A 14858-nucleotide genomic window follows, 5' to 3' on the forward strand; every position below is an offset into this window, starting at 1 on the left:
AACCAACATTGAATGCCCGTGACCTTCGATCCCTCGGGCGGCACTGCATCAAAAACCAGCATCAATGTGTAAAGGATATCACCACATAGGCTCAGGAATACTTCAGAAAACCAATGTCAGTAAATACAGTTCGGCGCTACATCCGTAAGTGCAACTTGAAACTCTACTATGCAAAGCAAAAGCCATTTATCAACAACACCCAGAAACGCCGCCGGCTTCTCTGGGCCCGAGCTCATCTAAGATGGACTGATGCAAAGTGGAAAAGTGTTCTGTGGTCCGACGAGTCCACATTTCAAATTGTTTTGGGAAATTGTGGAGGTCGTGTCCTCCGGGCCAAAGAGGAAAAGAACCATCCGGACTGTTATGGATGCAAAGTTCAAAAGCCAGCATCTGTGATGGTGTGGGGCTGTGTTAGTGTCAATGGCATGGGTAACTTACACATCTGTGAAGGCACCATTAATGCTGAAAGGTACACACAGGTTTTGGAGAAACATATGCTGCCATCCAAGCAATGTCTTTTTCATGGACGCCCCTGCTTATTTTAACACAGCGTCCCAACTTCATTGGAATTGGAGTTGTAGGTTGTGTTTGGGTCCGGAAGCTGTTAGGACTGATGTATAAGCTTGAGATGGTCAAAGGAAGCAAATATGTGGTGATGAGATGAGATGAGATGCCATCAGATAAACAAACAAATATGCACACAGGAAATGCAATAAGAGAATTGTAAATTGATAAAAGTTCACATTTTCACTTCATTTTGTTGTTAAAGGATGGTAACACCTTTTGCAGTACAAATCAACAGCACTGTTAGATGACAATTATAATTTTCATGCAAGATGGGTTTTATAAGCAGTGGTACTACCATTTCTCATTACATTCATCAAAGTGAATGTAATGAGATAGTATCAAAGTGTACACTATGTAATACATTTGACAACAAATTGTAGAGTAATTCCTGACTGACGCTGTCAAACTATTAATCCCGTTCCGGCTATGGAGATTTTTTTGAAAGCCTTTAATAAGAATGTACGAAATCTCCGAGTTGCTACTTGATACCGGGATATCATCATTATGAAGAATTTCCAATATGATTCAGTACACTAGATGTAGCAGTAAATATATATATATATATATATATATATATATATGCTATGCTGATATTTCCAAAAATATCTCTCAGTATGTGTTGGGGTCTCCTTCCCCTAAGCTACTACTATGTGTGTCTGTCTGTGTGTGTACCATTCAAAAACTGTAGACCACGTCTTGGATGGCAGTCCCTGCAAATTGGTTCCCATGGTGACTGCACTAGGTCAACCAATGAAAAGAGAGGCCTGGGCAGGAAGAGGGCTGCAAGCTGTCACACTGTGTGACAGTTGTTATTGGAGAGGCTCTCGGGTGTCGTTTTGTAACGCACCCACTTGTCAATAATTAATTGTGACTTTGAAGCCCAATCCTCACTGCCTGTGATGGCTCACTCGTACATTTAAATGGTTCATATGGTGCTTTCAAAAAAACAAACAAAAAGTGACATAAAAATAATAAGTGAGGAGGTCAAATTACTTGTATCGCCTGTTACCAATAAATTAGCATTTTCTGTTGCTGTACAACCTTAATATCAATATCAATAATATCGATATCAACAATCTGAATCAACATGAGACCATCCCTCCTGTACAACAGCTTGTCTCGCTCCTCTTTTAGGGGAGCAACAAAACATAAGGAGGGTTGGCCTGGCCAGAAGGGACATGTACAGTCATGCTTGTGTTGGCACCTTTTGAAATGTGACGAGATAGTCAGGTATTTATTTCAGCCTCTATTATTCTAAAACTCACCAGTCAAGAGTATACTTTTCACGTGGGGAGATAAACAAAACCAGAAACAAACAATTCAATCATTTTCATAGGTTTTCGGACACTCTGCCTACATCTAACTTATCATTTGTGGCGCAATAGTTAGAAATGCTATATTCAAAACATTGAGGGCATTTACACGATTATGTTATATTATACTTCTGATGGACTGTATTCCAAGTAATTTCAAGAATATGAACACTCACACACACACACACACAACTACACAAATGGATCTCGACGTTTCATCCCCATTTAGCTCATGGAGCGTCAATGTCAACGGTGATAAAAGTATAGGATGCATACCTCTCAATGCCACTGACTTGGTAACTAAGCGAGCTTAAACCATCTTGATGCATTGTCTTTTGGGTCTGTCCCACTTTGGCAGGATTCACTGGATTGACCTCATTGTGCAGGTCCCTATCATGTTTAATCATCTTATACTTCCCAATCAGCACGTTTGGCCGAGAAATGGACATCCCTCGGAAGATGATTCGGTTATACATATCGTCATCCTCGCCGCCCCAGCCCCAGAAAGTGTTTGGGAAGCCATTGATCCTCAAGTATTGCTCCTTGGACAATGAGCAGACACCTCCAAAGTAGGTGTTGTAGGGTAAACTGTAATGGAATTTATCCATAGCCACAGCTAAGTGCCTGGGATTGTCAAAGCATCTGTACAGGTTGCGGTCATCCAGAGGCACCAGGTCAACGTCGGAGAAGACAAAACAATTATAGTCGTAATCCTTTAGGGCCTCCACAAAGCCTGCATTCAGCAGCTTGGCCCGGTTAAACGCTCCCTCTCCGGCTTCGTTGATGACATACACGCCGTAGTCCAATTGCTGCCGCATCAGAATGGGATGCAGGTAATAAAGCCACTGTTTCAGGTGCTCGTGTCGGTTGCGGAAAGGGATGATTATCGCCACCTATACACAAATAAGTAGGGAAACAATGTGAGCCATTAGGATGTGATGCTCTTGAATCTGTGATATTTCATGGATGAAAATTCTGCACAGTTATTACATGGGAACATCTAAACGATGAGCGTGCAATTACTTGAATGGTACAAACCGACTAAACAACCACAAAGGTATCTGTCTTTTACTTGCTTAATCGGTCGATTTACCCATGCAATATTTTTCATTGCCTTCATTGGCTTACCTTGTGCGTGGCGATACAATTGGGAGGCTTGTATCGTCCCCCCATCCCAAGGGAAGGAGCGCTGACCTCCTCTGTGACCTTATCCAGCGACCATCTACGAGCAAACTCCACATGCAGAGAACCTACAAGATCCGGAGGGGTGTCAGGACAGACTCCCAAAATCCTGTCCATAGCCTTCGAGGTCACATTATCCCCTTGTCTGGATTTTCTCACTGTAGGTTCAATCTCTTGCAGCTCCTTCAGGTGTGCTTTTGCTCTCCAGTAAACTGCGCCATCCGACATGGTAAAACTCCCCAAACTGCTTGGTTTGCTGAAGAACAAGAATACCAAGCACGCTACAATGAGAACAAGAAGTAACGAGTAAAATGCCTTTTTCAGGATCTTAGATATCATTTTGGCTCAGAAATGGTTCCAATACAGCGGCCGTGCAGGTGTGACTCCCGCATGCTTCTTTGCAAGTCAATTGTGGTGTAAAATAAGCAGCCAGACAGGTTTTCCTTAAGTTGCTTCCTTGTTTATCGCCTCATCTGATTGGACCCTTTGACAGTTATTAATCAGAGCCTTTTTTTCCCCACTTTTTTTCAGCTCACACTCACACAGATTTATTTAGTGGAGAAATAAATCGTATAGAGCAGTACAAAAACCTTGCCTACTACAATGAGCAAATATGATCACAACGAGCGTTAACTTCCAAGAGGGTGTGTGGAGGGGGGGCTAATTTTTAGGGAATTATTGTTTTTTTCTTTTTTTCTTTTTTGCAACCAATAAAGTTACCATGTAGGTTTATTAGGGTGACACCTCAATTTGTCCTCTGATGCTGGTGGAAATCCATTAAGTAAAGTGAAAACCTTTCATCACTGTACGCCTGCAGACAATGTTTTGTATAGATGCCCAACATTTAACCAAAAAGCTACAAAGACCACTGACAGACATGTCATGGAGAGGAAACAGACTGTTAGTTGAGCAATACTGTCCTCTAGTGGTGCTTTGTTTTAATTATAGGGTACTGCGGAAATTCATAAGCGGTGTGTTTTCATAAGTTTGAATGTAAGAGGTAGAACTATTAATAAATGTTTCTATATACATTTATGTGAGCTAACATTGGCTAAAGCTCAGTAAAATATATGCCATCTTTACTTTTCAGTGGAAAAGTGTAACTTTGTGGCATTAATCCTTTTAGATGCACGAGATCTCGTTAGATTTTCTCACTTCTTGCATGACATCAGGCGTGATGATGCTTTAGTTCAGTTCTATTTGACTTTTGAGGCATATTGATCTGCAAATTGTGCCACCTTAGGGGCATATAAATTTGAAGATAGAGCCAGTGGAAGAGAGTTTAAAATTCTAACCATTAAATTAAAGGTTGCAATGACAGTATAGCTCAAGTTAATCGTAGGGTGTATTTTAAGATAAGTAGAGTGAAGTAGTAATTTTTATTGGATCACTTCAGAGGAAACATTTCAATCTTTGAGGGAAGCAAAAAGATTCATTTGAATTTTGGGATAGTTTTAACTGGCAGACAGTGAAAAACGTTGACCTGTGCTACCAGTAAAGTTCAATGATCATTTTATGAAGTAAACTCCATGATAACATTACTACACAGTTTCACCAGGGTAAAAAAAAAAAAAAAAAATACAAATCAGCAATGCAACTTTGAAATGTCTCAATAATGCGTGTTTATGTACAGCACTTCAGTTTCGGGTCAAACGCTTAATTGAACAACATTGCCGTGTCATCGCAAATGGGCACAAATTGCATGTTTTCCCAGAACCATATATGCACTGCACATGCTGATTCTGCATGATGAAACCATCTAGCAATTACAGCAGATTGAATGACTAATATAGCAATAGTCCGGCGCAATGACCATTGTGCAAAGGGCGCCGAGACTTCAAGGAGTGTACGCGGTTTAAAGTGACGAGTAGTGCGATAATCTGGGACAATGTCGATTGTGCAAATGTTGCAGATACTCCTCAGTCAGTGTGCAAATGGGGCAGATGCTACTCTGGCATGGGTGGCCAACAACAGATATGCAAGTAGTGCAGCGTGGTGAGACGACTACAGTGAGTGCACGAGTCATACATAATTGGCCCCACAGAAATGTGACAACGAACTCAGACAAAAAAGTGGCAGCATGTTGCAATGGAATTGTAAGTTGGCTCTTTAAGAAGTTGATGGCAAGAGGGAAGAAGCTGTTGGAATGTCTGCTGGTTTTAGTTTGCACTGTTTGGTAGCGCCTACCTGAGGCAAGGAGCCGAAAGAGCCGGTGACCGGGGTGCGGAGGGTCCGAGAGGATTTTGCACGTTCTTGTCTTAGTTCTGGCAGGGTGCAAGTCCTCAAGGGCGGGTAGGAGGGGTGCTGACAATCTTTTCAGGACTTTTGATTGTCCGTTGCAGTCGGAGTTTGTCCTTTTTTTGTAGCAGCACCAAACCAGACTGTGATGGAAGAACACAGGACTGATTCGATGATCGCTGTGTAGAACTGCCTCGACAGCTCCCGTGGCAGGTCCGCATTACCAGCAGTAAATTGGACTTGTTTCCGGTGAGGGTTGAACTCCGCCAAGGCTGCCCTTTGTCACCAATTCTGTTCATAACTTTTATGGACAGCCTTACTAGGCGCAGATGATGTGGTCCTTTTGGCTTCATCAAGCCGTGATCTCACTGCAGCGGTTCGCAGCCGAGTGTGAAGCCGCTGGGATGAAAATCAGCACCTCCAAATCTGAGACCATGGTCCTCAGTCGGAAAAGAGTGGAGTGCCCTTTCCAGGTCGGGGATGAGATCCTGCCCCAAGTGGAGGAGTTCAAGTATCTTGGGGTCTTGTTCACGAGTGAAGAAAGAATGGAACAGGAGATCGACAGGCGGATCGGTGCAGCGTCTGCAGTGATGCGGACTTTGTATCGGTCTGTTGTGGTAAAGAAGGAGCTAAGCCGAAAGGCGAAACTCTCAATTTACCGGTCGATCTACGTTCCTACCCTCACTTATGGTCACGAGCTGCGGGTCGTGACCGAAAGAACGAGATACCGGATACTAGCGGCCGAAATGAGTTTCCTCCGCAGGGTGTCCGGGCTCTCCCTTAGAGAGAGGGCGAGAAGCTCGGTCATCCGGGAGGAGCTCAGAGTAGAGCCGCTGCTACTCCGCATTGAGAGGAGCCAGATGAGGTGGCTCGGGTATCAGATTAGGGATGCCTCCTGGACGCCTCCCTGGTGAGGTGTTCCGGGCACGTCCACTGGGAGGAGACCCCGGAGACGACCCAGGACATGCTGGAGAGACCATGTCTGCCAGCTGGCCGGTACAGCTGGATGAAGTGGCTGGGGAAAGGGAAGTCTGGGCGTCCCTGGTAAAGCTACTGCTCCCGTGACCCGACCTCGGATAAGCGGAAGAAAATGGATGGATTGATGGATGAGGATTGTAAATCGACTTCAAATTAATTGAAAATTCCTCCTGCCAGTACTTATCCATTCAAACTAATTATACTTGTATTCATAAGAAAGACATAGTGACGGTGAAGGATTTCTATTAATAAAAAGCACCATCCAGTACTTGACTCATCGACTGCAATCTTACATCTTACCACTGGAGTGCACGCATGCACCATCATTCAAGACTTAGCGGTGGCCCTATTCTGTCTCTGGGAAACAACACACACACACAAGTACGCGAGCACACACAAACACACACACACACACGCACACACGCGCCTTCCTGTTGTAGTTAACCACACACTTTTGCGTAAATGGACTGCTATTTGTACAAGAACCGGGAGGCCTCTGCAGATGGAATTGGACTGAAAACGATAATTGAATTTGTTACACCCCCGTTTGCTTTTATGTTCATTTCTGGTACTCCTGCCATATTGGGCTGGAGAGCCATAAGCTTATTGAGACACATTTGCAAGCAAAGACACAGTGCTCAACAATAATGAATGCAGACCTTTTGAATAGTAAGCTTTCTGTCCATTCCTCAGAAAGAACTAGGACAATATTCAGAATTTCGATGAGCATTAGACTCATTTGTAGTTCAGTACATTATAGCTTACTCATTTTTGCAACATTAAAATATTTCTTTAGCCTAATAGTACAGTTGCCCAAGTCATTTTTTAACTTTTTTTTTTTTTTGTAAAATGAAAAAAAATAAAACGCATTGGTATTTTAAAAAATTGATATTTAAACAGCCAATTAAAAATGAAAGGCAAATATGCTGTGAGGCTCAAGATTTGTTTCAATTTTTTATTATTATTTATGTGTAGGCCTATGTGCAGTACATTGACAAATATCATTTGCCATCAGTGGCACACCTCAGTTGGACTATTTTTGAATTATTCTATGTCATAGATATTGATTGAAACTCAAGGTTTCTTTAACACATTTTTTGGACTGTCCTGATTCATGCAGGGTGCTGTGTACATAAGCCTGTTTGAGGTTCATTGTAATCCAAACTGGGCAGGCAAAACAGGTCATCCCCACTGGCCTAGCCACACCAGTTTTTGTTAGCACTGCCAATAGGTGAGGCGACATTTTACTGAACACGCATACTTGTGGCATCACTGTGACATTTATGCGTTTCAAACACAACTCACGTTAGTATTAGCAAGCATTATGTATAAAGAATTGTAGTAGAATGGATTTGTCGTTTTTCTCACATCAAAAATGTCTCACATTTGCAGATCACTATTTCATGTAAATTAGAAACAGGGCTCGAGAAAGTATGCGCACCCCCGCACCGTTCCCAAAAATCGGAAAAAATGTTTTTGGTACGTTCACAACCACAGCAGTCATAGAGATAGATGTGAACATGCAAATGGACACACACAGACACACAAACAGTTATCCTCTACCACCACTCTTAAAACAACTATACAGCCTGGAGAACTCAGCAGTTTAGAGAAACATGATGCTCTCACCATAAAAGTGTGTGTATGCGTGACTGTGTGTGTGTGTGTGTGTGTGTGGATTTGAGTGGTCTCAGCTGCATGGCCCATGCTGCAAATGACAGCCAATCAGTGCTAATTCAAAATCAGAGTGCTTTTGACGGCTTTACCTGGGGGAACAAAGCAGTGCGTGCGTGCCCGTGTGTGTGTGTGTGTGTGTGTGTGTGTGTGTGTGTGTGTTGCATTCACTGTACACGCCACCTGCTTCTCATTGCCAATGTCTGTTTCTGGACATTTTCAGCTTTCCTAAACCACACACTGGAGGTGCAACTGATGGATGATATGTATGAATACTGCTTAACTAAAATAAGTTGATCCATATCTGCTATCGTCGAGCTCTTTCTTTTTGTCAAAAGAATATTCCCGAAATGACACATTTCAAATCATATGCGGTGTCAGCATATCACACGAGAAGTACCTCAATAGACTTTATTTCAGCCTGTATCAAAGGCGAAACTCGGTGTGTGTGTGTTTTGCGCTTTCCTTTGGCTTTTTGCCACCCTTTTTCTGAAAGTACGGAAGTGGCTCCAGCAGATAAACCCCGGCTGCATCCAAATACATGATAGTACTTTCTAGCATTAAGTGTTTCAGTGCCATGGTAGTCTGAGATGATTGATTGTATCCATGTGGACGACCCTGGCAGACGTTTTTGTCCTGCGTAGCAACGATTAGCGGTGTCGCTTCTTGATTTGCATTCCCATCACAATGGCTTAATATGGCTCTTATCTGAAGCCCCGTGACTGGTGTCATGCATATGAGCCCATCTATTTGTGCTGTTCAACAAGGAGGAGCACTTATGTTTTATGTTATGTTAGCTTTTTATGCTAGCCAACTACTAAACATATATATATATATATATATATATTTGTTTTTTTAATTTACAGGAGTGAATTCTAAATATATACCACTGTATTTCAGTAGTAGAGGTCAGTAATTGTAAAATTAAATGTATTTGTCATTTCAATCGGAGCTCACTTTAAAACATTGCCCGTACAGTTCGGAAATGTCTTATGATCTTATGATAGTTTTGTTTGTTTCAGACTCATTGTTCGTATCAGATGACAAAAGCAATTCTAAAACAGAGAAAGCTCTGTCGCTGTTCTTAGAAGAAGGGTCGCACTAATAGGGATACCAGTATTGTAGAAATGTTCGGATACTACGTAACGATACCACATCACCGTCCTGACATTCCTTCTGGGTTTTTTAAAAAGTATTTTTAAATGGGATTAATTTTCTTTGTTATCAGGCAGAGCTACAAGGTATAGTGAACTCTTTTTATATAGTGCCCCCTATTGTTCAGACTGAGACATCACACAACTGAAATGCCTTGGATTACAGGTTACATGTGAAGAACATGCAATTGGATGGTGGGTGTTTTAGGTGTTTAGGTGTCATATTTGAGTGAAACATATGCCATGTTTTTGAACAATATTTGATTAAAATTAAGCACATTTAAATCACAATTGCAAGATGTGATGGCATTATCAAGTATTGTTACTCGGTACTGATGCACAGCCTACTCAAATGTAAGTACTTGTACTCATACTCTGTCTGGAAAAAAAAAAAGTGGTGTCCGTGCATCTCCAGTTAGAAGAAAAGTAAACACAAAACAGGCCAGAGTTCTTTTTCTAAGCCTTGCTCCAAACTTCATTTCAAGTTCATCAGAGCTTTTTCCATCCTGTCGGACATTTGATCCAGCAGTTTAGTTGCTACTCCAGCCTCCAGGCTATGGCCACTCGCGGTGGTTAAGAAGAGCCTCAGACGGCAACTTTAGCGCTTCAGAAAAGTTGGACGTGTCATACCTTAGGGGACGAAAAGCTGGAGAAAGGGAAGTGCCGACCATCATCCACTGCTCCCATCTCCAAAGTGATGTGAAGCTGGCGTTCTGGCAATCGGCACTGAGGTGATGTCAGAGAGGAGAAGAAAGAAAGAAGTGCACAATTAGAGCCCTCTGACACACGTTCTTCAGACTAAACTAGCTTCTCCACCTGCAGGTATCTGTGTCATACAGTCACTGGGCTTCTTGCGTCCTCAAAACACCCCCACACGAGCTGATTTCACTCTTCATTAACATAGCTTCTTCCCACAGCACAATTTCTATGCTCATTTATTTTGAGAAATCATTTTAAAAGATTGTCCCCTTTTCTCTACTGCAAAATAATGTGTGCTCTGCAGTACTGCCAGGTTTTCTCCACTTCATGCATATTAAAAAAGAATGGAGTTTTTGCCTGACGCAGTCCCTTGCTTGCCCAATTATAAATATAGTCACACGAGGGTTATGTACCCAATGGTACGTCTCCTCACTTGTAATTACATATTTGTTTATAATATATCACGATTTCATCACAGTTAACACTTAACAAGTTAAAAATTGCTGTACTGTATTTCAAGCCTCCACTTTCCTCCCACATACCCAAAACATCCTCAGTAGGTTATTTGAAGACTCTAAATTGCCCGTAGATGTGAATGTGACCGTGAGTGATTGTTTGTCCATAAGTGCCCTCCAATTGGCTGGCGACCAGTTCAGGGTGTATCTCACCTCTCGCCCAGAGTTAGCTGAGATGCTAAAGTGCAATAGGCCTAGTGCAAAGTCAAATAAAGAATCTACTACTACCACTACTACTACGAATCATAATAATAAATTAATAAATATTTTTTCTAATTAAAATATATAAGAGCTACCCTCACATCGGCATTTTTGGCATACAGGAGGAGGTCCAGAGTTTGGTTCCCTTAGGCTATTTTTAGCAAGACGAGAAATAGTGAGTCTGATATAATTCTTGATCCTTGGGGCACTTTGACGAAAACATGTCACAAAAGCCTGGCAAAATGTTTAAACGGTGAAAAGAAATCATAATATGCTGTGTCTTTTAAATATTGGAGGTCTCCTTGTGAGACCCCCCCCCCCCTTCGTAGTAGCGTGTAGTGGTATTTTGTAGGTAAGTAGGCAATTTTGAACAAGCTGGGTCTCATACCTGCATCACTCTTCCTCTTCTCATCCACTTGTTCTTCTTCTTCTCCCCCTCCCTGCCTCCTTCCTCTTGACGTGTGTCACATTTTGGCTTCTGCTCTCGAGGGATAAATGCCAGATTACATGGTGTAGTATTTTTATCCCTAGTACATTAACTCACGAAGCTTACTGCATCAAAGCTTGGAGGACGTACACACACACACACACACACGCGCGCGCGCACACATAAATGTACGCACGCGCATGCACACACACACTACTGTAATGGAAAGAAGTGTGCAAAGTGACTCCTTTGATCACTCTCACCCTCCCTATTTCTAATTACCCCAGTGACACACACACACACACACACACACACACTGTACCCATCCATACCTCTGCATGTGCTCACTCATGTACACAAAGAAATGAAAGCATCATGGGACTTACTGTACATGAAATCTAAATCCAGGAAGAAATAGTGAATTGGAAGGCACACGTTTATCTGCTCAACAAAAGCACCTCGCTGTCTGTGTGGTACTACTAATACCAAAATGACGACTTCAATATCATACCTGCTTCAAATATCACGTAATACCACCGTGAATGCAGAACAGAACTCCAACGCCAACTCAGGAAGTCATTTGTCTGTGGCTGGATTTATATTGTACGGTTCATGTGACACGATTTAGATTTTGTTTTTGCTCTCAAGTGGCACACTTATGATATGCATCATGGCAGCGTAAAAGAAAATAACACATTGGATCAGAATCAGGCCTCTTCCAAATGTGATCAAATCTGACGCAGTTATTTGCCAATGCCAGTTAAGCGTAAATGCAAAGATCAGATATGGAGCTTAACATCATTGAAGTACACTATTTGGTGACGTACTGGGTCATTTTCAAATAATTTGATCAATAATGGTAAAGACATGGCCCACTGAATTTCCTTTTGAAAATCCGTTCATTTTGATATGAGTATTTGACGCCCGAAGATAGTCGGGATAGACTGCAGGACGCTCACGACCCCAGTGAGGATAAGCGGTACAGAAAATGGATGGATGAGCATTTGAATCATTTGCAGTTGTTGTCCATCAAAAGGTCATAATGGTTTCTACGAATAACTAATATTCGAAAGTCAGATTTTCCAAACTTTTTAATTTACTGTTAGGTGCCAGAAATGAAGTTTCATGATTTTCAACATGGGTGGCACGGTGGTCGACTGGTTAGCACATCTGCCTCACAGCTCTGAGGACCAGGGTTCAAATCCCCTCCCCCACAGTTGGCATGTTCTCCCTGTGCCTGTCTGGGTTTTCTCCGGTTTCCTCCCACATCCCAAAAACACGCAAGGTCGGTTGATTGAAGACTCTAAATTGCCCGTAGGTGTGAATGTGAGTGCGAATGGTTGTTTGTTTCTATGTGCCCTGCGATTGGCTGGCGACCAGTTCGCCCCAAGACAGCTGGGACAGGCTCCAGCACGCCCGCGACCCGAGTGAGGATAAGTGCTTCAGAAAATGGATGCATGGATGGATGGATGGATGGCTAGATTTGCAACACGTTTTTTAAAGATGGTAATTCCATTTTTGGATGTACAGAATAGGCTTTTTTCTCCTATTGCTTAATATGCCTTTTCGATGAAAACTAACACAAATGCATCTTAGAGTCTTCAGAGTTCCTTTTTGTGTTCTTTAACAAACAGTCCTTTGTTGCCACTCATGCTGTCTTTACCGCTAATGCCACTGGTGAGAGTTCCAGGATGAGGCAGCCTTGTTGCATTCGCACCATAGCCAACAGCAACATAATTTATGTTTATGTTAATTCTGAGATTGAATGAATATGTATGAATTTGTGCAAGTGTCAGAACAATTGCATGTCCTTACCGTTATTGCGATTGTATAAAGACAACAGTGTAATGATTGAATGAGTCGTTGGGATCTTGTATCTGCCGAGTTTGAAGGGCAACACATTTATGCAATGGGTTTTGGTTTTTATGAGGCTGTTTATGTCTTGACCGTTATGTACTTTTGTCTATATGGTTATAAAAGTATCGTCTGTTTATTTCAATGGGCCACCACCATTTGCTCCGTCAATAAGGATTGCCTTTGACTGTAAACGCCAATATTTAAAATCATCATAACTTTTTGAAAATAGGACTTTAAGCGTTGCTGTTTCAGCATGGGAGACATTTACCCATACAGAACTCGGGCGGCATACAAAAATGGCAAAAAGTAGATTTTATTTTTTGCAACAAATCCATCTTAAAAGCATGGTTATAAATGTGATAGCTGAAGTAGTACAGCTGGTGCAAGATGATCAAGGGTATCTCGCTAGCTCATCGCAGAATGCCCTCTTGTTGACCTTTGGGTGCTGTCGGCCAGTCAATGAGGGGCTTCTGTGCTCCGTTTCCCACCTTGTTGTTGTGTGAAGAGCGTCACTTTACTCCATGAGGTCATTTAGGAGAGCTTCAAGTGGCTGGGACGGTGTGTTTGTGAGTATGTGTACATGTGTCGGGTTTAAAGATGAAAATGTGTGTGCTGTGTTCGGGGTGATGAGTGGCTCTGCAGCACTCATAGTTTAGGTGAAATCAATACACATCGATTCTTTGAGTGTCCCACTTCAAGACTTTTACATGATACGCAATCACACTTGGAGAAAGTTGTGTATTTTTGCAGCTTCACCCCATTTTAGAGGTGCATTTGAGACCTCATAGTTGCATGGCATTAACGAAAAAGGAGCAAGTGCCAGTCCCCCGCTGTTTTTGTGCTATACTTTCTTTCCTTGGGTAAATGAGTGGGGTTGTGAGGTGGATGGCGCATCAGTGTCTGTCTCTGTTTCTCTGTGTGGGGCACATAGTCCCACCAGGGGTGGCTGACAAGAGATGATTCCCGCTTACCACATGCGGCGAGTGCTACTCTTCTTTAATCTCGCGCCCCCTCTTTCTCTTTTACCCTCCATCTAAATTTCTCTTAACTATGACATGCAAAAGCTCTCCCGCCCATCCAAACGACTGAGCTAATCCTTCGGCAGCTCTTTCGGGGTGTCGTGCTGTTTTGGGGGTCTTTTTCTGACATGAGGATTTAGCATCATAATGGCTTCCAAACACCTGTCCAATTAGCCTGATTGTGACACACCTCACACTACAAGACAGATCCTGTGGTGTGGCATGGAGATTTAGCACAACACGCTAAATACCTCTGCTCTTGCAGGATGTTGTTGCAGTTTGGTGTCGTTCTGTAACTCTAGCTTTAGTGAAGGGTAATTGAGGGAAATTCAAAAGTCAGCTGTCAGCAAAGGACAAAAGTCTGTAAAAAAGCGTTGAGAATTATAGGCAATACATGATTTATGGTAGCCTTGAATTAAAACGTCTGAACTAAAGTAGAACACACTGGCTTTAAGAGTGTTTTTTTTTTTTTTTTAAGACTGTAGCTAATGGAGATGTGACGCGAAGCAATGACAATCTTGACAAGCTAACAAACCATGGCCAATGACAAAATGACGCATTCTTAAAGGCTTTTGACAACCCAGTCGTGCCGATAGTTGTATACCTCAAGTACCACTTGGTTTTAGAAGCTATTTTGAATGCGGTCTTTTCAAAATCATATAGTAATGTTGACACTATAATTGTATTGGATTGTAATACATTGAGCTTGTAGTTGTTTGTCGGTGAAATTGATCTTTTTGTGTGTGTACCGTATTATTGTTTAGTGTCTATACAACAGTACTTAAGAGCTCAGCATGGGCCAAAAAGGCTATCTCTTTCTTCAATTTCATTATGATATTATCTGTCAGTGGACTGAAATTTACCAACGTCCCTACATGGCAACGCCACCACACTCGAATGTGCTGTTGTCACCGTGTGTACTGGAATACATAAGAAAATGTATGTTTCAAAAAAAGTGTAATTATCTTTGTTTTATGTTTACTTTGATGGTAACCTTCAGGAGAGAGTGGCCATAAACAGCTTGACGCCTCTTG

The 14858-nt window shown here is 42.2% G+C and overlaps 1 protein-coding gene across 2 annotated transcripts; it reads right to left on the reverse strand.

The window, feature by feature from the left end:
- Positions 1-286: 286 nt before the first annotated feature.
- LOC133396625 (beta-1,4-galactosyltransferase 1-like) lies at positions 287-11096 on the reverse strand. Of its 2 annotated transcripts, XM_061666657.1 has the most exons (4): positions 10910-11096; positions 9737-9832; positions 3009-3318; positions 287-2773 (listed from the first exon to the last, which is right to left on the reverse strand). In XM_061666657.1, exons 2-4 carry the CDS (start codon positions 9778-9780, stop codon positions 2111-2113), a joined length of 1017 nt encoding a protein of 338 aa, XP_061522641.1. In that variant the 5' UTR covers positions 9781-9832; positions 10910-11096; the 3' UTR covers positions 287-2110. The 2 variants fall into 2 exon arrangements, with proteins under 2 accessions (XP_061522641.1, XP_061522640.1); XM_061666656.1 differs by lacking the exons at positions 9737-9832; positions 10910-11096 and having other exon boundaries at positions 3009-3466.
- Between the last annotated feature and the right edge of the window lie 3762 nt (positions 11097-14858).

Source organism: Phycodurus eques, chromosome 21 (assembly GCF_024500275.1).
Source record: "Phycodurus eques isolate BA_2022a chromosome 21, UOR_Pequ_1.1, whole genome shotgun sequence".
NCBI lineage: Eukaryota > Metazoa > Chordata > Actinopteri > Syngnathiformes > Syngnathidae > Phycodurus > Phycodurus eques.